Source organism: Oncorhynchus nerka, linkage group LG20 (genome assembly GCF_034236695.1).
Source record: "Oncorhynchus nerka isolate Pitt River linkage group LG20, Oner_Uvic_2.0, whole genome shotgun sequence".
NCBI classification, from domain to species: Eukaryota; Metazoa; Chordata; class Actinopteri; order Salmoniformes; family Salmonidae; genus Oncorhynchus; species Oncorhynchus nerka.
The window spans coordinates 58,568,054-58,593,493 of record NC_088415.1 but is presented as its reverse complement, the minus strand read 5'-3'; the positions used below and the strand labels follow the sequence as shown (position 1 = coordinate 58,593,493).

The following is a 25,440-nucleotide window of genomic DNA, read 5'->3' as shown; positions in this document are numbered from 1 at the left end:
AGAGAGAGTCATATAACAGCATGGCTATTACTACAGTATTACACTACACCGTCAACCCTGAGGGGAAGAGATAGTCATATAACAGCATGGCTATTACTACAGTATTACACTACACCGTCAACCCTGAGGGGAAGAGAGTCATATAACAGCATGGCTATTACTACAGTATTACACTACACCGTCAACCATGAGCGGAAGAGAGAGTCATATAACAGCATGGCTATTACTACAGTATTACACTACACCGTCAATCCTGAGGGGAAGAGAGAGTCATATAACAGCATGGCTATTACTACAGTATTACACTACACCGTCAACCATGAGGGGAAGAGAGAGTCATATAACAGCATGGCTATTACTACAGTATTACACTACACCGTCAACCCTGAGGGGAAGAGAGTAATATAACAGCATGGCTATTACTACAGTATTACACTACACCGTCAACCCTGAGGGGAAGAGAGAGTCATATAACAGCATGGCTATTACTACAGTATTACACTACACCGTCAACCATGAGGGGAAGAGAGAGTCATATAACAGCATGGCTATTACTACAGTATTACACTACACCGTCAACCCTGAGGGGAAGAGAGAGTCATATAACAGCATGGCTATTACTACAGTATTACACTACACCGTCAACCCTGAGGGGAAGAGATGGAGTAATATAACAGCATGGCTATTACTACAGTATTACACTACACCATCAACCCTGAGGGGAAGAGAGAGTAATATAACAGCATGGCTATTACTACAGTATTACACTACACCATCAACCTGAGGAAGAGAGTCATATAACAGCATGGCTATTACTACAGTATTACACTACACCATCAACCCTGAGGGGAAGAGAGAGTCATATAACAGCATGGCTATTACTACAGTATTACACTACACCGTCAACCCTGAGGGGAAGAGAGAGTCATATAACAGCATGGCTATTACTACAGTATTACACTACACCGTCAACCCTGAGGGGAAGAGATAGTCATATAACAGCATGGCTATTACTACAGTATTACACTACACCGTCAACCCTGAGGGGAAGAGAGAGTCATATAACAGCATGGCTATTACTACAGTATTACACTACACCATCAACCCTGAGGGGAAGAGAGTCATATAACAGCATGGCTATTACTACAGTATTACACTACACCGTCAACCCTGAGGGGAAGAGAGAGTCATATAACAGCATGGCTATTACTACAGTATTACACTACACCATCAACCCTGAGGGGAAGAGAGAGTCATATAACAGCATGGCTATTACTACAGTATTACACTACACCGTCAACCATGAGGGGAAGAGAGAGTCATATAACAGCATGGCTATTACTACAGTATTACACTACACCGTCAACCCTGAGGGGAAGAGAGAGTCATATAACAGCATGGCTATTACTACAGTATTACACTACACCGTCAACCCTGAGGGGAAGAGATGGAGTAATATAACAGCATGGCTATTACTACAGTATTACACTACACCATCAACCCTGAGGGGAAGAGAGAGTCATATAACAGCATGGCTATTACTACAGTATTACACTACACCGTCAACCCTGAGGGGAAGAGATGGAGTAATATAACAGCATGGCTATTACTACAGTATTACACTACACCGTCAACCCTGAGGGGAAGAGAGAGTCATATAACAGCATGGCTATTACTACAGTATTACACTACACCGTCAACCTGAGGGGAAGAGAGAGTCATATAACAGCATGGCTATTACTACAGTATTACACTACACCGTCAACCCTGAGGGGAAGAGATGGAGTAATATAACAGCATGGCTATTACTACAGTATTACACTACACCGTCAACCCTGAGGGGAAGAGAGAGTCATATAACAGCATGGCAATTACTACAGTATTACACTACACCGTCAACCCTGAGGGGAAGAGATGGAGTAATATAACAGCTTGGCTATTACTACAGTATTACACTACACCGTCAACCCTGAGGGGAAGAGAGAGTCATATAACAGCATGGCTATTACTACAGTATTACACTACACCGTCAACCCTGAGGGGAAGAGATGGAGTAATATAACAGCATGGCTATTACTACAGTATTACACTACACCGTCAACCCTGAGGGGAAGAGAGAGTCATATAACAGCATGGCTATTACTACAGTATTACACTACACCGTCAACCCTGAGGGGAAGAGAGTCATATAACAGCATGGCTATTACTACAGTATTACACTACACCGTCAACCCTGAGGGGAAGAGAGAGTCATATAACAGCATGGCTATTACTACAGTATTACACTACACCGTCAACCCTGAGGGGAAGAGAGAGTCATATAACAGCATGGCTATTACTACAGTATTACACTACACCGTCAACCCTGAGGGGAAGAGAGAGTCATATAACAGCATGGCTATTACTACAGTATTACACTACACCGTCAACCCTGAGGGGAAGAGATGGAGTAATATAACAGCATGGCTATTACTACAGTATTACACTACACCGTCAACCCTGAGGGGAAGAGATGGAGTAATATAACAGCATGGCTATTACTACAGTATTACACTACACCATCAACCCTGAGGGGAAGAGAGAGTCATATAACAGCATGGCTATTACTACAGTATTACACTACACCATCAACCCTGAGGGGAAGAGAGAGTCATATAACAGCATGGCTATTACTACAGTATTACACTACACCGTCAACCCTGAGGGGAAGAGAGTCATATAACAGCATGGCTATTACTACAGTATTACACTACACCGTCAACCCTGAGGGGAAGAGATGGAGTAATATAACAGCATGGCTATTACTACAGTATTACACTACACCATCAACCCTGAGGGGAAGAGAGTCATATAACAGCATGGCTATTACTACAGTATTACACTACACCGTCAACCCTGAGGGGAAGAGATAGTCATATAACAGCATGGCTATTACTACAGTATTACACTACACCGTCAACCCTGAGGGGAAGAGAGAGTCATATAACAGCATGGCTATTACTACAGTATTACACTACACCGTCAACCCTGAGGGAAGAGATGAGTCATATAACAGCATGGCTATTACTACAGTATTACACTACACCATCAACCCTGAGGGAAGAGAGTCATATAACAGCATGGCTATTACTACAGTATTACACTACACCATCAACCCTGAGGGAAGAGAGTCATATAACAGCATGGCTATTACTACAGTATTACACTACACCGTCAACCCTGAGGGGAAGAGAGAGTCATATAACAGCATGGCTATTACTACAGTATTACACTACACCGTCAACCCTGAGGGGAAGAGAGAGTCATATAACAGCATGGCTATTACTACAGTATTACACTACACCGTCAACCCTGAGGGGAAGAGAGTCATATAACAGCATGGCTATTACTACAGTATTCAACCCTGAGGAAGAGAGAGTCATATAACACATGGCTATCAACCCTGAGGGGAAGGAAGAGAGTCATATAACAGCATGGCTATTACTACAGTATTACACTACACCGTCAACCCTGAGGGAAGAGAGTCATATAACAGCATGGCTATTACTACAGTATTACACTGGACTACACCAGATCCAACCCTGAGGGGAAGAGAGTCATATAACAGCATGGCTATTACTACAGTATTACACTACACCGTCAACCCTGAGGGGAAGAGAGAGTCATATAACAGCATGGCTATTACTAACAACACTATCATTACTACTGGACTACTAACCTCCTCCTCCAACCCTGAGGGGAAGAGATGGAGTAATATAACAACACTATCATTACTACTGGACTACTAACCTCCTCCCCCAACCCTGAGGGGAAGAGATGGAGTAATATAACAACACTATCATTACTACTGGACTACTAACCTCCTCCCCCAACCCTGAGGGGAAGAGATGGAGTAATATAACAACACTATCATTACTACTGGACTACTAACCTCCTCCTCCAACCCTGAGGGAAGAGATGGAGTAATATAACAACACTATCATTACTACTGGACTACTAACCTCCTCCTCCAACCCTGAGGGAAGAGATGGAGTAATATAACAACACTATCATTACTACTGGACTACTAACCTCCTCCTCCAACCCTGAGGGGAAGAGATGGAGTAATATAACAACACTATCATTACTACTGGACTACTAACCTCCTCCTCCTACTGGACTACTAACCTCCTCCAACCCTGAGGGGAAGAGATGGAGTAATATAACAACACTATCATTACTACTGGACTACTAACCTCCACTATCATCTCCTCCTAACTCCTGAGGGGAAGAGATGGAGTAATATAACAACACTATCATTACTGAGACTACTAACCTCCTCCTCCAACCCTGAGGGGAAGAGATGGAGTAATATAACAACACTATCATTACTACTGGACTACTAACCTCCTCCTCCAACCCTGAGGGGAAGAGATGGAGTAATATAACAACACTATCATTACTACTGGACTACTAACCTTCCTCCAACCCTGAGGGGAAGAGATGGAGTAATATAACAACACTATCATTACTACTGGACTACCTCCTCCTCCAACCCTGAGGAAGAGATGGAGTAATATAACAACACTATCATTACTCCTACTAACCTCTCCAACCCTGAGGGGAAGAGATGGAGTAATATAACAACACTATCATTACTACTGGACTACTAACCTCCTCCTCCAACCCTGAGGGGAAGAGATGGAGTAATATAACAACATATCATTACTACTGGGGGACTACTAACCTCCTCCTCCTCCAACCCTGAGGAAGAGATGGAGTAATATAACAACACTATCATTACTACTGGACTACTAACCCTCCTCCAACCCTGAGGGGAAGAGATGGAGTAATATAACAACACTATCATTACTACTGGACTACTAACCTCCTCCCCACCCGGGAAGAGATGGAGTAATCCACTATCATTACTTGGACTGCTAACCTCCTCCTCCAACCCTGAGGGGAAGAGATGGAGTAATATAACAACACTATCATTACTACTGGACTACTAACCTCCTCCTCCAACCCTGGTCTAAGTATTTTGGGGAAGAGATGGAGTAATATAACAACAACACTATCATTACTCCTCCTCCACTGGACTATCTACTACTGGACTACTAACTCCTCCTCCAACCCTGAGGGGAAGAGATGGAGTAATATAACAACACTATCATTACTACTGGACTACTAACCTCCTCCTCCAACCCTGAGGGGAAGAGATGGAGTAATATAACAACACTATCATTACTACTGGACTACTAACCTCCTCCTCCAACCCTGAGGGGAAGAGATGGAACACTATCATTACTACTGGACTACTAACCTCCTCCTCCTCCAACCCTGAGGGGAAGAGATGGAGCTATAACAACACTATCTACTGGACTACTATGGAAGAGATGGAGTAATATAACAACACTATCAACTACTGGTTCTCCTCCTCCAACCCTGAGGGGAGAGATGGAGTAATATAACAACACTATCATTACTACTGGGAACCATATTTAGGCAATTACCTGGACTATTCCCCTCAACCCTGAGGGAAGAGATGGAGTAATTAACAACACTATCATTACTACTGGACTACTAACCTCCTCCTAACCCTGAGGGAAGAGATTTAGAGTAATATAACAACACTATCATTACTACTGGACTACTAACCTCCTCCTCCAACCCTGAGGGAAGAGATGGAATAATATAACAACACTATCATTACTACTGGTCTACTAACCTCCTTCAACCATGAGGGGAAGAGATGGAGTAATATAACAACACTATCATTACTACTGGACTACTAACCTCCTCCTCCAACCCTGAGGGGAAGAGATGGAGTAATATAACAACACTATCATTACTACTGGACTACTAACCTCATTACTCTGGACTCCAACCCTGAGGGGAAGAGATGGAGTAATATAACAACACTATCATTACTACTGGACTACTAACCTCCTCCTCCAACCCTGAGGGAAGAGATGGAGTAATATAACAACACTATCATTACTACTGGACTACTAACCTCCTCCTCCAACCCTGAGGGGAAGAGATGGAGTAATATAACAACACTATCATTACTACTGGACTACTAACCTCCTCCTCCAACCCTGAGGGGAAGAGATGGAGTAATATAACAACACTACTATCTATCATTACTAACTGGACTACTAACCTCCTCCCCCAACCCTGAGGGGAAGAGATGGAGTAATATAACAACACTATCATTACTACTGGACTACTAACCTCCTCCTCCAACCCTGAGGGGAAGAGATGGAGTAATATAACAACACTATCATTACTACTGGACTACTAACCTCCTCCTCCAACCCTGAGGGGAAGAGATGGAGTAATATAACAACACTATCATTACTACTGGACTACTAACCTCCTCCTCCAACCCTGAGGGGAAGAGATGGAGTAATATAACAACACTATCATTACTACTGGACTACTAACCTCCTCCAACCCTGAGGGGAAGAGATGGAGTAATATAACAACACTATCATTACTACTGGACTACTAACCTCCTCCTCCAACCCTGAGGGGAAGAGATGGAGTAATATAACAACACTATCATTACTACTGGACTACTAACCTGGACTACTCCTCCAACCCTGAGGGGAAGAGATGGAGTAATATAACAACACTATCATTACTACTGGACTACTAACCTCCTCCAACCCTGAGGGGAAGAGATGGAGTAATATAACAACACTATCATTACTACTGGACTACTAACCTCCTCCTCCAACCCTGAGGGGAAGAGATGGAGTAATATAACAACACTATCATTACTACTGGACTACTAACCTCCTCCTCCAACCCTGAGGGGAAGAGATGGAGTAATATAACAACACTATCATTACTACTGGACTACTAACCTCCTCCTCCAACCCTGAGGGGAAGAGATGGAGTAATATAACAACACTATCATTACTACTGGACTACTAACCTCCTCCCCAACCCTGAGGGAAGAGATGGAGTAATATAACAACACTATCATTACTACTGGACTACTAACCTCCTCCTCCAACCCTGAGGGGAAGAGATGGAGTAATTTAACAACACTATCATTACTACTGGACTACTAACCTCCTCCTCCAACCCTGAGGGGAAGAGATGGAGTAATATAACTAACACTATCATTACAACACTATCATTACTACTGGACTACTAACCTCCTCCCCAACCCTGAGGGGAAGAGATGGAGTAATATAACAACACTATCATTACTACTGGACTACTAACCTCCTCCTCCAAACCCTGAGGGGAAGAGATGGAGTAATATAACAACACTATCATTACTACTGGACTACTAACCTCCTCCTCCAACCCTGAGGGGAAGAGATGGAGTAATATAACAACACTATCATTACTACTGGACTACTAACCTCCTCCTCCAACCCTGAGGGGAAGAGATGGAGTAATATAACAACACTATCATTACTACTGGACTACTAACCTCCTCCTCCAACCCTGAGGGGAAGAGATGGAGTAATATAACAACACTATCATTACTACTGGACTACTAACCTCCTCCTCCAACCCTGAGGGGAATGAGAATGGAACAACACTATCATTACTACTGTAATTTAACAACACTATCATTACTACTGGACTACTAACCTCCTCCTCCAACCCTGAGGGGAAGAGATGGAGTAATATAACAACACTATCATTACTACTGGACTACTAACCTCCTCCCCCAACCCTGAGGGGAAGAGATGGAGTAATATAACAACACTATCATTACTACTGGACTACTAACCTCCTCCTCCAACCCTGAGGGGAAGAGATGGAGTAATATAACAACACTATCATTACTACTGGACTAACCTCCTCCTCCAACCCTGAGGGGAAGAGATGGAGTAATATAACAACACTATCATTACTACTGGACTACTAACCTCCTCCTCCAACCCTGAGGGGAAGAGATGGAGTAATATAACAACACTATCATTACTACTGGACTACTAACCTCCTCCTCCAACCCTGAGGGGAAGAGATGGAGTAATATAACAACACTATCATTACTACTGGACTACTAACCTCCTCCTCCAACCCTGAGGGGAAGAGATGGAGTAATATAACAACACTATCATTACTACTGGACTACTAACCTCCTCCTCCAACCCTGAGGGGAAGAGATGGAGTAATATAACAACACTATCATTACTACTGGACTACTAACCTCCTCCTCCAACCCTGAGGGGAAGAGATGGAGTAATATAACAACACTATCATTACTACTGGACTACTAACCTCCTCCTCCAACCCTGAGGGGAAGAGATGGAGTAATATAACAACACTATCATTACTACTGGACTACTAACCTCCTCCTCCAACCCTGAGGGGAAGAGATGGAGTAATATAACAACACTATCATTACTACTGGACTACTAACCTCCTCCTCCATCCCTGAGGGGAAGAGATGGAGTAATATAACAACACTATCATTACTACTGGACTACTAACCTCCTCCCCCAACCCTGAGGGGAAGAGATGGAGTAATATAACAACACTATCATTACTACTGGACTACTAACCTCCTCCTCCAACCCTGAGGGGAAGAGATGGAGTAATATAACAACACTATCATTACTACTGGACTAACCTCCTCCTCCAACCCTGAGGGGAAGAGATGGAGTAATATAACAACACTATCATTACTACTGGACTACTAACCTCCTCCTCCAACCCTGAGGGGAAGAGAATGATGAAACAGTGATACAAGTAGATGACAGTTACAATGATGACATACTCTCAATCTACAACCTGAAGGAAAGACACAGTACTGTAACCAGATGATAACAATTACGCATCTCTCAATAGTACAACATGTATTTTCTCATCTAACCTGCTTCATTTGCACTATTCATAACAACATGTATACATGAAACCAAGTGATCCAGTTGGTCTCCAACAATTAGCTTTCATCTATTCTGTTGTCAGAACAATGCAAATGAAGAAAAGGAGACAAGGAGGCTACTTCCCATTATCAGCTACCCATTTCCTGGGTGCTTCCTCTAATATCTGAAAGAATTGAAAATCAGAATCATATGATAATAGCTTCAGGTTTCTGACAAATGTGTTGATAATCAGAATCATATGATAATAGCTTCAGGTTTCTGACAAAAGGATTGAAAATCAGAATCATATGATAATAGCTTCAGGTTTCTGACAAAATGATTGAAAATCAGAATCATATGATAATAGCTTCAGGTGTTTAGGCCAAATCTAAACTGTTGAGTTAACTTCACTTCGTTTCACTTCATTGATTTTTGGGGGTGGAGTTGAGAGCAGAGGCTTCTGAACTTTGAACGCTCGATTACTTATTTCCTCCGTTGGCAAGATGTGAGATGACCCTAAACGTCGCCTGCCATGTGAAGAAACAGAGAATCATTAAATACCTTTTAGTCTGCAGTCACTTAAAATGTCTTGGTACTCATCCTTCCTACCAGGAAACACAACTGCCAGGCAATGTAATTGAAAAATGACTGACATTGGATGATTTGATCTGCTTTGAGTGGACATCAGCATACAAAGCAAGCACAACTAACCAAGGAAGTCGACGTCATTGCGGTCACCCTTTTCACCACCCAGACACCGGCACAAGGACTGTGCACTCCTCAAACAACACACAATATAAGAATAACGGTCACATAATGCCCTTCAAATTCCACTCATGACTTAAAGGTTTATCTTGTATCCCTTTCATACACAGACCAAAATCCCACAAATGTACCATAACTTCAATTAAAAAACAGCTTTTTCGTATTTCTGAAACGGGTTCTCCAAAAAAAATGTATTCATTTTTCCTGCATTTTCGCAGGCCCTGTATCCAAAATACAGGAATTGGGTCTGTGTGAATGATTCTCTGCTTTTTTTGCAGGTAAATTCATTGATAACTTCTAATTTGAACTGCAAACAGACCCCATGTTCAAACAACAACCCCCAACCCTCCCAAATTGATTCATTTGAACTGCAAACAGACCCCATGTTCAAACAACAACCCCAACCCTCCCAAATTGATTAATTTGAACTGCAAACAGACCCCATGTTCAAACAACAACCCCCAACACTCCCAAATTGCCAGTTACGACCTGATATATACAGTGCATTCGGGCAAGTATTCAGACCCCTTGACTTTTTCCACATTGTTACCTTACAGCCTTATTCTAAAATGGATAGATTTAAAATCCCCCCCCCCTCAAATCTACACACAATTCCCCATAATGACAAAAAAAAACAGGTTGAGAATTTCTTGCAATTTTTTTATTTTTATTTTTTTTTAAATTAATGAAATGACATTTACATAAGTATTCAGACCCTTTACTGATTACATTGTTGAAGCACCTTTGTCAGTGATTACAGCCTTGAGTCTTCTTGGGTATGACGCTACAAGCTTGGCACACCTGTATTTTGGGAGTTTCTCCCATTCTTCTCTGCAGATTCTCTCAAGCTCTGTCAGGTTGGATGGGGAGTGTTGCTGCACAGCTATTTTCAGGTCTCTTTGGAGATGTTAGATCGGGTTCAAGTCCGGGCTCTGGCTGGACCACGCAAGGACATTCAGAGACTTGTCCCGAAGCCACTCCTGCAGTGTCTGTGTGATTAGGGTCGTGGTCCTGTTGGAAGGTGAACCGTTGCCCCAGTCTGAAGTCCTGAGTGTTCTGGAGCAGGTTTTCATCAAGTATCTCCCTTTACTTTTCTCTGTTCATCTTTCCTTCGATCCTGACTATTCTCCCAGTCCCTGCCGATGAAAAACATCCTCACAGTATGATGCTGCCATCAGCATGCTTCACCGAAGGGATGGTGCCAGGTTTCCTTCAGACTTGACACTTGGAATTCAGGCCAAAGAGCACAACATTGGTTTCATCAGACCAGAGAATCTTGTTTATCATGGTCTGAGAGTCTTTAGGTGCCTTTTGGCAAACTCCAAGTGGGATGTTATGTGCCTTTTACTGAGGAGTGGTTTCCGTCTGGCCACTCTACCATAAAGGCCTGAATGGTGGAGTGCTGCAGAGATGATTGTCCTTCTGGAAGTTTCTCCTATTTCCACAGAGGAACTCTGGAGCTCTGTCAGGTTTTCCTTTTGAATAGATTCAACCATCAGCCAACACAGCGATCCGTGTTGCCTGTGTCACTGACCTACTGAAAACCTGCTAACCAAACAACAGTGTTTCTCTTATCCTCTCTAACACTAGCACTTCCTCCAACCACGAGTGAGTACTCAATAGTTTAAACATGTTTTATTGTGTGTATCTACCGGAAAGATCCATCCATTGTTTTGTTATTTTTGTTTAACTCTGCCTGCAAACACGCTGGATGACTCAAACCGTTGAGGAGCTTGAACGATTCATTGACGAGAGATACTTACGAACTCAAAAGAAACGCGTCACTGGTTACGGAGGAATCGAGCACTGCTGAGGACAACAACCCCAATCAACAAAACAAACCAAGTTGTATCAGCGATGGCACCAAACTATCCCCAAGCAAGAAGGCACATGTGGAGAGAGGTTTACGGATATGGATGTTGACTTGTTAAAATCCATCAATGAAAGGCTTGCCAAACTTGATATCGTGGATATATTACGAGAGGACATCAATGCATTATGTGCCAGTCTAGAATTCAGCCAATGCCAGATTGATGATCGAAGGAAAGAGAACACAGAGCTGAAAGGTGCTGTAGACTCTATTCATAGCAAGGTGGAGCTGAAAGGTACTGTAGACTCTATTCATAGCAAGGTGGAGCTGAAAGGTACTGTAGACTCTATTCATAGCAAGGTGGAGGTGGAGCCAAGGGAGAACAAACAACTAAAAGTATCATTGCTTGATGTACAGTGTCCATCAATGCGGAACAATCTAATATTCTCAGGGATACCAGAGAATGACAACAGCAGAGGCTGTGAGGACACAGTCTGAGACTTTATGTCAACTCAACTGAAACTGCCCACTGATGTTGTGCGTAATGTCACTTTCTCCTGAGTCCATAGAATAGGTAAGGCCTCTGGGAATAGGCCACTTTCTCCTGAGTCCATGGAATAGGTAAGGCCTCTGGGAATAGGCCACTTTCTCCTGAGTCCATAGAATAGGTAAGGCCTCTGGGAATAGGCCACTTTCTCCAGAGTCCATAGAATAGGTAAGGCCTCTGGGAATAGGCCACTTTCTCCAGAGTCCATAGAATGAGTAAGGCCTCTGGGAATAGGACACTTTCTCCTGAGTCCATAGACTGGGTAAGGCCTCTGGGAATAGGCCACTTTCTCCAGAGTCCATAGAATAGGTAAGGCCTCTGGGAATAGGCCATGGGCTGTTATTGCATGTTTTGACCATTTTAAGCTAAAGGAAATGACGAAGAGCAGGGACAGAGAACTCAGAAACACTGATTTTGGAATGAATGATCACTTCCCCACGGAGATCAATGAAAGGAGAAAAAAAAACAGTATCCCATTATGAAGGAAAAGCATTGCCTGAATCAACAAGTCTCCATGGTGATGGATAAACTTTACATCAACAGGCAATTGTATCGGGACTCTAGAGTAACTCCCTGGCTATTTTAATTTAATGTTCAAATTTGAGTTTGTGTGTTGTGGTGTATCATGACTTCTACTATAACGGATACATGCTCTATTGATCTCCACTTGACAAGGAAAGGGTTGCATATAGCTCAGGTTAATGTATGTAGTCTTCCTATCAAAATACATGAGGTTTTTAACTTGGTCAACCTAAATAATATATTTTGGCTTTGACCGAAACACATTTAGATGTAAAATGATGGGCAAATGAACATTCAAGGATATAGTCTACTGAGAAGGGACAGGACCAGGAATGGTGGGGGTGTTGCACTGTATATTCAGAATCATATACCTTTTAAGAGGAGGGATGACCTTAATGTATGTCAAATAGAGGCACTATGGGATGGCCTTGTCAAGGCACCCATATTGATTAAGGTTTTACTGCTAATCTACAAAGCATTACATGGGCTTGCTCCTACCTATCTCTCTGATTTGGTCCTGCCGTACATACCTACATGTACGCTACGGTCACAAGACGCAGGCCTCCTAACTGTCCCTAGAATTTCTAAGCAAACAGCTGGAGGCGGGGCTTTCTCCTATAGAGCTCAATTTCTTTGGAATGGTCTGCCTACCCATGTGAGAGACGCAAACTTGGTCTCAACCTTTAAGTCTTTACTGAAGACTCATCTCTTCAGTGGGTCATATGATTGAGTGTAGTCTGGCCCAGGAGTGTGAAGGTGAACGGAAAGGCACTGGAGCAACGAACCGTCCTTGCTGTCTCTGCCTGGCCGGTTCCCCTCTTTCCACTGAGATTCTCTGCCTCTAACCCTGTTACAGGGGCTGAGTCACTGGTGCTCTTCCATGCCGTCCCTAGGAGGGGTGCGTCACTTGAGTGGGTTGAGTCACTGACGTGATCTTCCTGTCCGGGTTGGCTATGGAACACTGACCTGTTCACCGGACGTGCTACCTGTCCCAGATCTGCTGTTTTCAACTCTCTAGAGACAGCAGGAGCGGTAGAGATACTCTGAATGATCGGCTATGAAAAGCCAACTGACATTTACTCCTGAGGTGCTGACCTGTTGCACCCTCAACAACCACTGTGATTATTATTATTTGACACTGCTGGTCATCTATGAACATTTGAACATATTGGCCATGTTCTGTTATAATTTCCACCCGGCACAGCCAGAAGAGGACTGGCCACCCTTCAGCCTGGTTCCTCTCTAGGTTTCTTCCTAGATTCTGGCCTTTCTAGGGAGTTTTTCCTAGCCACCGTGCTTCTACACCTGCATTGCTTGCTGTTTGGGGTTTTAGGCTGGGTTTCTGTACAGCACTTTGAGATATCAGCTATACAAATAAATTTGATTTGAAATAGAGGCACTATGGGTTCATGTACATCTGCCTCACCAGGCACCCATATTGGTAGGGTGTGTATAGACCTCCTAGCTCCAAGGTGTCCTATCTGAATGACTTACGCACTGCATTTGACCAGGCCACAGATAGTAACAGATATGTATTCATCTTGGGTGATTTTCATATAAACTGGAAGTATCATAATAATTCAAATAGAACTAAATTGCTGAGATTTGTTTCAAACCACAGTTCTCGGCATATGGCTAATGATACTACTAGATCATCAACTGGTCACCGTTTGGACACATGCATTGATCTGATCTTCTGTAATATACCATTGATCTGACAGCTTCATTAAATAGTACCTGTAAAACACCCGTCTCAACGTCAACAGTCAAGAGGCGACTCCAGGATGCTGGCCTTCTAGGCAGAGTTGCAAAGAAAAAGCCAGACTGGCCAATAAAAATACAAGATTAAGATAGGAGAAAGAACCGACACTAGACAGAGGAACTCTGCCTAGAAGCATCCTGGAGTCGCCTCTTCACTGTTGATGCTGAGACTGGTGTTTTGCGGGTACTATTTAATGAAGCTGTCAGATGAGGACTTGTGAGGAGTTTGTCAAACGCGATGAAACCGTCACTCTTGTGCAGACATTTAGAAACAAAACATGACAATTTGAAAAATAAGACACCTGAGTTTGAGCGAGATTTAAGATGACTTTTGAGTAGTAAGACATGTGAAAAAAGCAACAGATACCATTAATAAGAAGGGGCTAGAAGCATCTTATATGGTGAGTTACCGAGTGGCTAGGACAGGCAAGCCCCATACTATTGTGGAGGACTTAATTATTCCTGCTGCTGTGGATATGGCTGGGACAATGCTGGGGGGAAAGACCCCCAAAATATATACAGACAATGACTTCATCAAACAACACTGTTTCACAACACATCAGTGACATGGCTGGAGATGTTTTGAAACAATTACTGCTTCACATACAAGCCCATGAATTATATGTGTTACAGCTGGATGAGTCAACAGACCTGGCTGGCCTGGCACAGCTCCTGGTATATGTCTGTTACAGCTGGATGAGTCAACAGACCTGGCTGGCCTGGCACAGCTCCTGGTATATGTCTGTTACAGCTGGATGAGTCAACAGACCTGGCTGGCCTGGCACAGCTCCTGGTATATGTCTGTTACGTTTATGGGGGGTCAATTAAGGAAGACATCCTCTTCCGCAAACCACTAGAAACCAGGACAATATGAGAGGATATTTTTCAAATTAGGAGGCTGCAGATTGCACAGAGCAAAGCAGCAAGCATTGTTTTAAGGTGGAGACATGGTTCTTCTGTTGTAGTCATGCTCAAAGCGCTTGGTTGGTCATCAATCAACAAGATAATTGAGAAAAAACATGCGCATTATATTCCATAGTATACATCATTTAAAACTCTTCACAACAGGATTCAGTTGGTAAGAGACAGATAGTAAATACTAGGAACAGATTGTCCCATCTGTGTTATCCAGACAGAAAAGAGAAATGGGCAAAATAACATTTCGATTTAGAGCAATAAAGAAATTGAATAATTTGTCTGAGCAAACCAGAAACCTTTCAATATATAAATTCAAACAATACTTTAAAACCATTAATATAATACATAGGAAAGTTGTGCTGGACTATGGTAGATGAAGAATCAATCCATCTTTTTAGACTGTTGGAGTATTTATCTGGTCAATATGTCAGTGTGTTATGTATGTAACAGTGTGTTATGTCTGTAACAGTGTGTTATGTCTGTAACAGTGTGTTATGTCTGTAACAGTGTATTATGTCTGTAACAGTGTATTATGTCTGTAACAGTGTATTATGTCTGTAACAGTGTGTTATGTCTGTAACAGTGTATTATGTCTGTAACAGTGTGTTATGTCTGTAACAGTGTGTTATGTCTGTAACAGTGTGTTATGTCTGTAACAGTGTAGTATGTCTGTAACAGTGTATTATGTCTGTAACAGTGTGTTATGTCTGTAACAGTGTATTATGTCTGTAATAGTGTATTATGTCTGTAACAGTGTATTATGTCTATAACAGTGTGTTATGTCTGTAACAGTGTATTATGTCTGTAACAGTGTATTATGTCTGTAACAGTGTGTTATGTCTGTAACAGTGTGTTATGTCTATAACAGTGTGTTATGTCTGTAACAGTGTGTTATGTCTGTAACAGTGTGTTATGTCTGTAACAGTGTGTTATGTCTGTAACAGTGTATTATGTCTGTAACAGTGTGGTATGTCTGTAATAGTGTATTATGTCTGTAACAGTGTATTATGTCTGTACCAGTGTATTATGTCTGTAACAGTGTGTTATGTCTGTAATAGTGTATTATGTCTGTAACAGTGTATTATGTCTGTAACAGTGTGTTATGTCTGTAACAGTGTGTTATGTCTGTAACAGTGTGTTATGTCTGTAACAGTGTATTATGTCTGTAACAGTGTATTATGTCTGTAACAGTGTATTATGTCTGTAACAGTGTGTTATGTCTGTAATAGTGTATTATGTCTGTAACAGTGTGTTATGTCTGTAACAGTGTGTTATGTCTGTAACAGTGTATTATGTCTGTAACAGTGGGTTATGTCTGTAACAGTGGGTTATGTCTGTAACAGTGTATTATGTCTTTAACAGTGTATTATGTCTATAACAGTGTATTATCTCTATAACAGTGTATTATGTCTGTATAACAGTGTATTATGTCTGTAACAGTGTGTTATGTCTATAACAGTGTGTTATGTCTGTAACAGTGTGTTATGTCTGTAACAGTGTGTTATGTCTGTAACAGTGTGTTATGTCTGTAACAGTGTATTATGTCTGTAACAGTGTGGTATGTCTGTAATAGTGTATTATGTCTGTAACAGTGTATTATGTCTGTACCAGTGTATTATGTCTGTAACAGTGTGTTATGTCTGTAATAGTGTATTATGTCTGTAACAGTGTATTATGTCTGTAACAGTGTGTTATGTCTGTAACAGTGTGTTATGTCTGTAACAGTGTGTTATGTCTGTAACAGTGTATTATGTCTGTAACAGTGTATTATGTCTGTAACAGTGTGTTATGTCTGTAACAGTGTATTATGTATGTAACAGTGTATTATGTCTGTAACAGTGTGTTGTCTGTAACAGTGTATTATGTCTGTAACAGTGTATTATGTCTATAACAGTGTGTTATGTCTGTAACAGTGTATTATGTCTGTAACAGTGTATTATGTCTGTAACAGTGTGTTATGTCTGTAACAGTGTGTTATGTCTGTAATAGTGTATTATGTCTGTAACAGTGTGTTATGTCTGTAACAGTGTATTATGTCTATAACAGTGTGTTATGTCTGTAACAGTGTATTATGTCTGTAACAGTGTATTATGTCTGTAACAGTGTATTATGTCTATAACAGTGTGTTATGTCTGTAACAGTGTATTATGTCTGTAACAGTGTATTATGTCTGTAACAGTGTATTATGTCTGTAACAGTGTGTTGTCTGTAACAGTGTATTATGTATGTAACAGTGTATTATGCATGTAACAGTGTATTATGTCTGTAACAGTGTGTTATGTCTATAACAGTGTGTGTTGTATGTCTGTCTGTAACAGTGTGTTATGTCTGTAACAGTGTATTATGTCTGTAACAGTGTGTTATGTCTGTAACAGTGATTTATGTAGTGTGTTATGTCTGTAACAGTGTATTATGTCTGTAACAGTGTATTATGTCTGTAACAGTGTATTATGTCTGTAATAGTGTGTTATGTCTGTAACAGTGTACAGTGTATTATGTCTGTAACAGTTATGTCTGTAACAGTGTATTATGTCTGTAACAGTGTATTATGTCTGTAACAGTGTATTATGTCTGTAACAGTGTATTATGTCTGTAACAGTGTATTATGTCTGTAACAGTGTCTGTAACAGTGTTATGTCTGTAACAGTGTATTATGTCTGTAACAGTGTATTATGTCTGTAACAGTGTATTATGTCTGTAACAGTGTGTTATGTCTGTAATATTATGTGTAACAGGGTTATGTCTGTAACAGTGTGTTATGTCTGTAACAGTGTGTTGTATGTCTGTAACAGTGTGTTATGTCTGTAACAGTGTATTATGTCTGTAACAGTGTGTTATGTCTGTAACAGTGTATTATGTCTGTAACAGTGTATTATGTCTGTAACAGTGTATTATGTCTGTAACAGTGGGTTATGTCTGTAACAGTGTATTATGTCTTTAACAGCGTATTATGTCTATAACAGTGTATTATGTCTGTAACAGTGTATTATCTCTATAACAGTGTATTATGTCTGTAACAGTGTGTTATGTCTGTAACAGTGTGTTATGTCTATAACAGTGTGTTATGTCTGTAACAGTGTGTTATGTCTGTAACAGTGTGTTATGTCTGTAACAGTGTGTTATGTCTGTAACAGTGTGGTATGTCTGTAATAGTGTATTATGTCTGTAACAGTGTATTATGTCTGTACCAGTGTATTATGTCTGTAACAGTGTGTTATGTCTGTAATAGTGTATTATGTCTGTAACAGTGTATTATGTCTGTAACAGTGTGTTATGTCTGTAACAGTGTGTTATGTCTGTAACAGTGTGTTATGTCTGTAACAGTGTATTATGTCTGTAACAGTGTATTATGTCTGTAACAGTGTGTTATGTCTGTAACAGTGTATTATGTATGTAACAGTGTATTATGTCTGTAACAGTGTGTTGTCTGTAACAGTGTATTATGTCTGTAACAGTGTATTATGTCTATAACAGTGTGTTATGTCTGTAACAGTGTATTATGTCTGTAACAGTGTATTATGTCTGTAACAGTGTGTTATGTCTGTAACAGTGTGTTATGTCTGTAATAGTGTATTATGTCTGTAACAGTGTGTTATGTCTGTAACAGTGTATTATGTCTACAACAGTGTGTTATGTCTGTAACAGTGTATTATGTCTGTAACAGTGTATTATGTCTGTAACAGTGTATTATGTCTATAACAGTGTGTTATGTCTGTAACAGTGTATTATGTCTGTAACAGTGTATTATGTCTGTAACAGTGTATTATGTCTGTAACAGTGTGTTGTCTGTAACAGTGTATTATGTATGTAACAGTGTATTATGTATGTAACAGTGTATTATGTCTGTAACAGTGTGTTATGTCTATAACAGTGTGTTATGTCTGTAACAGTGTGTTATGTCTGTAACAGTGTATTATGTCTGTAACAGTGTGTTATGTCTGTAACAGTGATTTATGTATGTAACAGTGTATTATGTCTGTAATAGTGTATTAAGTCTGTAACAGTGTGTTGTCTGTAACAGTGTATTATGTCTGTAACAGTGTGTTATGTCTGTAACAGTGTATTATGTATGTAACAGTGTATTATGTCTGTAACATGTCTGTAACAGTGTATTATGTCTGTAACAGTGTGTTATGTCTGTAATAGTGTATTATGTCTGTAACAGTGTGTTATGTCTGTAACAGTGTATTATGTCTATAACAGTGTGTTATGTCTGTAACAGTGTATTATGTCTGTAACAGTGTATTATGTCTGTAACAGTGTGTTATGTATGTAACAGTGTGTTATGTCTATAACAGTGTGTTATGTCTATAACAGTGTGTTATGTCTGTAACAGTGTGTTATGTCTGTAACAGTGTATTATGTCTGTAACAGTGTATTATGTCTGTAACAGTGTGTTATGTCTGTAACAGTGTGTTATGTCTGTAATAGTGTGTTATGTCTGTAACAGTGTATTATGTCTGTAACAGTGTATTATGTCTATAACAGTGTGTTATGTCTGTAACAGTGTATTATGTCTGTAACAGTGTGTTATGTCTATAACAGTGTATTATGTCTGTAACAGTGTGTTACGTGAAAATGTGATCGTATTATGAATTGTATTTTAATGTTGAAGGACTCTTGGAAGATTAGAATCTCTTTTAGTCCTCATTTGGACTCATCAAATCAAAGAGTAACCATGGGGTTCTTGGTCACCTCCCTGACCAAGTCCCTTCTCACCCAATTGCTCAGTTTTGCCGGGCGGACAGCTCTAGGAAGGTTCTCTGTGGTTCCAAATTTCTTCCATATAACAATAATGGAGTCCATCATGTTCTTGAGGACCTTCAATGCTGTAGAAATGTGTTGGTACCCTTCCCCAGATCTGTGCCTCGGCACAATCCTGTCTCGGAGCTCCATGGACAATTCCTTCGACCTCATGGCTTGGTTTCTGCTCTGACATGCACTGTCAACTGTTGGACCTTATATAGACAGGTGTGTGCCTTTCCAAATCATGTCCAATCAATAGAATTTACCACAGGTGGATTCCAATAAAGGATGATCAATGGAAACAGGATCCATCTGAACTCAATTTCAAGTCTCATAAGCAAAGCAAGTACTTATGTAAATAAGGTATTTCTGATTTTTATTTTTTATAAATTAGCAAAAATGTCTAAAAATCTGTTTTCGCTTTGTCATTATGGGGTATTGTGTGTAGATTTATGAGGAATTGTAAATGAGAACTTGTTCTCAACTGGCCTACCTGGTTAAGTAAAAGGTGAAATAAAATAACATTTGTTTTATTCAATTTTAGAATAAGGCTGTAACAAAAAAAATGTTAAAAAGCAAATAAGTGCTAAATAAGGGGCTGTTTGAAAGGGGGCCATATAAACACTGCCTTATAATTTAAGGTGAATTACTCCATCTTCTGTCTGAAATGGGTATTGGCTCCTAAAACTACACTCCCTTTATACTCTGTAGCATGTACAGTAGTATCTCTGCACCATGACATTCTATCACCATCCCCTCAGGAGTTCTTTTGCTTTTTGGGCAAATGGGTGTTTTGAAGTGAATATGAGTTATATAAAATGTATTGTTTTATAGTCAATTGTACCAATGGAGCAGCTATATGACGTAAAACAAATGTGTAAAACAGACAAAGTCTTGGGCTATTTCTCAAATCGCAGGTCTCACATCATCCGATTGTCCATCTGTGTTTAAAGGTGAATAAATGTAATGCAATGTACACTGTTTATTGTAGCTATTGTATGTAGTGAGCGCAGCTGCAGGTTGTGCAAACAGGCAATTTATGTGCACATTTATGAGCAAACAGACAATAACTCTATAATCATCTCCTCTCGTTGCCCACCTGTCGCTGACGTAGCCTCCAAGGACCTGTGTGAAGCAGTAGCCCCAGAAGAAGCTGCCCAGCACCATGCCCTGTTCCCTCTTGGTCCAGTTAAACTTCTCGGCCATGCTGACGGCACAGATGGGCATGGCCACGCGGGCACAGTACAGCAGACAGGTCCCCAGCAGTAGCACCACCGTCCATACCCGCGCCAGGGGTCTGCAGAGCGGGTGCAGGGAATGATTGTGCAGCAAAGACAATGGTGTGTTTGAGAGAGTAGGTGTGAGAGTGGGTATTCTCAGTAAAACCAACATATGTTGGTTTATTATAGATAAGGCTATGATGGATGCTAAGAAAATTCTATAAAATGCCTGACTATCAGACTTCCTAGTAACTTTGAAAGTCCCAAAAGGTGTGTGTGTGCAGCTTAGTAACATAACCTGGAGACCACCAGCTGACAGGTATCTGATTAAAAGTCAAGTATTTGGGGGGGATGCCCCTCACAGCAGTGTTAGCTACATTTCATATGGTTACAGTATGGCTTCATTGTAGGTCTACACTTTGTGTCAACTTTTAGAGAAGACTCAAAAGTATCAAACACAAAGTTACATTTGTATGAGTCGTTATTTTTGTTTGCTTACATCAAGGGAGAGAAAATGTTCTGAAAATTAAATTTGCCAATGCCAATTACTTTCAGTAACCCACCAAGAGCTCAAATCATGTCTAACTTGTAGGGCATTTGCAAAATAAGGAACTAGCTAAGACATCTCTCATATAGTGTTATGTTATTACAAACCTAAGAAAACGTCCGTAATTTCAACATGGTAGTTTTAGTCTTTGGGGGAAATTATGGATACTAAAATCTTGCTTCGTTAACTCACCTGGGCCAGTTCGTGTTATGTTCACTCCAATTATTCTGATGACCTCCGGCGTCACCGATTGTGTCAGGCGGGGTTTCTTTGAGGCAGACCAAATCTGGACCAGAGATCTTTCCATGTTTTTGCAGAATTGCCATTCAACTAGAGATGCTAATGTTTGAGATTTGCTTTTTCCTGCACGTCGCAGTTCAGTGGGCTATGGAATGAGTGAGGAAAGCCGACAAAAAGAAACGCTTTGATCGATGTTCGCGCCCACGTATCATTTCCTTTCGTTTAACGAGGATCCGTTATTGTATTGCAGTGTGATGAGGTGAAGAGCACGGGAGAATAAGGACAGATAGCCACAGAGAGGATGTTTTTTTTCCCGTGGCTCTTGCCTGGAAATAGAGGAGCAATGATAATCCACGTGTCCGTTTTCTTTTCCAGACACGCAGTTCTTCCTGCTAACGGGTTGTTACACCAGGAAGTAAGTTAAAGAAGTTACTCAGTCCCTATGAAAACCAGTTTGAATGCACTCTCTTTTCCACCCGAGGTATCGCTGCCTAGTACATCCATCCAACATAGGCGTTCGCGCTCCATAATGACTGTGCAATATTCTTGAAAATCTATGCTACATAACCTGGATGATAACTATGGAAGCCCGTTCACGCCACCCTCCCCCCCCAAAAAAATCTGACCACAATAGTAAAATCATAATAGTAAAATCATAATTATGAAATCATTCAAAATTATGAGATAGTAAGCCATAATTATGAGCTAGTAAGTCTACTACCTCATAGTAAGTCAAACTAATGATATAGGAAGTCATAATTAGGAGATATTATACAACGGGTGGGTCTAATCCTGAATCCTATTGGTTAAAACGGCATTCCAGCCAGTGTCTATTCCACAAATGACCACTGGTGAAAGCTGAGGTTAAAATGCCTATTTACTCTGTTCCATCAGCCCAGCCAGGCAATTTATAAACTTGATCTCCACTATAAAAAGCATCTAGACATTATCTCACATTTCTTTTAGAATTACATTTGGTTTCAACAGCAGATATTTGTATAAACCTTGCTCTCTGTCTGACATTTGCAACATTGTTTCAATATTGAAATTCGATCTCCAGCTGTCCCATAGTAATGTTGAACGAGTCGGGATGAGACAGACAGGCAGCTTTTCTCAGCCAGTCGAAATCATGAATCAGCATATTTTTTTATATATATATAAAGAACCATCAATAAAAAAAAGCAGCTCATTGTTATGGATGTATCCAAATTCATGTCACTTCGAAAACAGCTTAAACAAACACAAATGCAGCCACTTTGCTGTTTGTCTTGTGTGACTAATTTAGCTGTAGTTGGCTAGCTAGCAAGCAGGAACATTTAAAACAAACGACTGGATCGCGTCCATAAATGTAGAACAAAAAGATTGAACGACTGGGTCCTGTCTCTGGCAACCAAACCGATAATACAAACAACCAGCCGGCTTGGGTAGCAACCCTAGATTTGTGTCGAGACTATATCTTGTGCATGGATGAAATTGTATGTATAAATTAATAAAATGAAAGTTAAAAAAATATGAAAATATGTAAATCATTACGGTTTGCTGGCACTCGACTAACAACACCTGTGCCAATATATCCTCCAAACACCGGCTTCTCTGGCATTATCAATTAACTCATAATAATGAGATAGTAAGTCATTATTACGAGATAGTAAGTTTGGATCATGGACATTGAATAGATCTGCAGGTTGAGGGGCAATCTGGGATTCAAAGAATAAAGCACTGTCCCCACCACTTTATTTGGTAAACAGCTGAGGAATGGGGCAGGAGAAATGTAACCACTCAATTTCATAGACACAGTGTTTGTTTACAAACAATGGAGTAAAACAAGCTTATATTTTGGGTTGGTGGAGTAAAACCGTTGTTCATGAGGCATTTCTAAGATACAGTCAAGAATCAATGGCTATATATAAATAAATAAATATAAATACAAATAATGAATGTACCATTCCCCGATTGCCCCTTTAATGAATTGAGTTAATGAATTACCATAAAAAGTCTCAAATAGCTACCCGTCTCTTTTAATAGCAGAGCAACAACACACAAGAAAATAAACACGGGGTCTAAATGAATCATTTACAATGTTAACAAATTACCATGAATTGTTTACAAGGTTTAATGTTTGATTTGTTACATTAAATAATTCAGTAATGATTAAAAAAATGGCAATCATCCATTGTATTGCCAGTAAGAGAACGTGCTAGCCATTGGCTGCTAACAGCTGAGAAATCCTAGCTTACTAGCAAGTACAAAAACAGTCAACAATTTCAGGAGGACAGACCCTTCGCCCTCTAGTCGTAGAACTCCCACTCTTATGTTTACATAGAGGCATACTAAGACAAGAGAAACACGACAGTGTGTAAATAATAACACAGTGAAATGTAGAAATTGATTAAAATGCTGGAAGTGAATGCTGGAATTAAACAATTAACTGCAAATGAGCAAAAGCGGTGTTCAGTGATTTAAGAAAATAAATTCCTGAGCTATTAACTGAAAGTGTTACAGAAATAATTAAATCTGATAAACCAGATGTCATCATACAGGCACTAACTCACATCAACAAAACTCTCCAATCCATTAATATGGGACAATACCACCACAAACTCTCTCTCGCATACACACACACACAATGTGTGATTGGCTATAGGATATACATAAGGTTATCCTTGAAAGTGCAGGCAGGCCTGATGCAAAGTGCACATTGGATTCATGTGATACAGATCACCTAAACGTATTTGGCTCCCAAGTGGCACAGTGGTCTAAGGCACTGCATCTCAGTGCAAGAGGTGTCACTACAGTCCCTGGTTTGAATCCAGGCTGTATCACAAACCAGCACATCCAGCTGTGATTGAGAGTCCCATGGCTGGGGTAGGCTGTCATTGCAAATAAGAATTTGTCCTTAACTGTCTTGCATAGTTAAATAAAAAAGATAATGACTTATAATTATGAGAAGTCATCATGAGATTGTGACTAACTATTTCATAACAAAGTCAGATATTTTTTTTGGAGGGGGGGTTGGCGGGAACAAGCTTCCATAAATACCTGATTGGATTGCACAGCAAAACTCAGCAGGGTCCATATGAGAAGAACCACACATCCCAGCCCAATATAGCCAGCTACTACAGAATGTTAGTTTATAATGGCCATATCATCCTAAATGTTGTAGGTCTACCACTTACGGGATGGATGCACTACCCTGCCCTTGGCAAAAGCATGTCTGATGATCCTCTGTTGCGATGTAGTTGGTGTTGTCATCCTTCATAGGACAGCCAGGGATGCTGCAGAACATCTTCAATGAGTTTGCTCCTCTGCCTGAGGTACCAAGCATAGGTACCATTATATAACCTGCAATCAGATGGGGAAAAAGTGAGATTCCTGCACATTGGTGTCTAAAACATTTCTTACTTTTTCCATCCTGTGAGAAAGTAAGCTATCGGTAACTAAGCACACAGATGACAATAGCACACACAATATCATCAGAACATATTTTTTCATTACATATTTTTTGTTGCAAATATAATGAACAACAACCTAGGCATATC

At 40.5% G+C, this 25,440-nt stretch overlaps 1 protein-coding gene across 1 annotated transcript in view; it reads right to left on the bottom strand.

Annotated features, from left to right (window-relative positions):
* Positions 1–22,487, bottom strand: part of LOC115127904 (voltage-gated purine nucleotide uniporter SLC17A9-like) — a 50,852-nt gene extending 28,365 nt beyond the window's left edge. The window contains exons 1-2 of the mRNA XM_065005654.1: positions 21,854–22,487; positions 20,994–21,191 (exon numbers count right to left, since the gene is read on the bottom strand). Coding sequence (XP_064861726.1) covers positions 20,994–21,191; positions 21,854–21,987 — 332 coding nt within the window. The 5' untranslated portion in view covers positions 21,988–22,487. The remainder of the gene's footprint in view (positions 1–20,993; positions 21,192–21,853) is intronic.
* Positions 22,488–25,440: the final 2,953 nt, after the last annotated feature.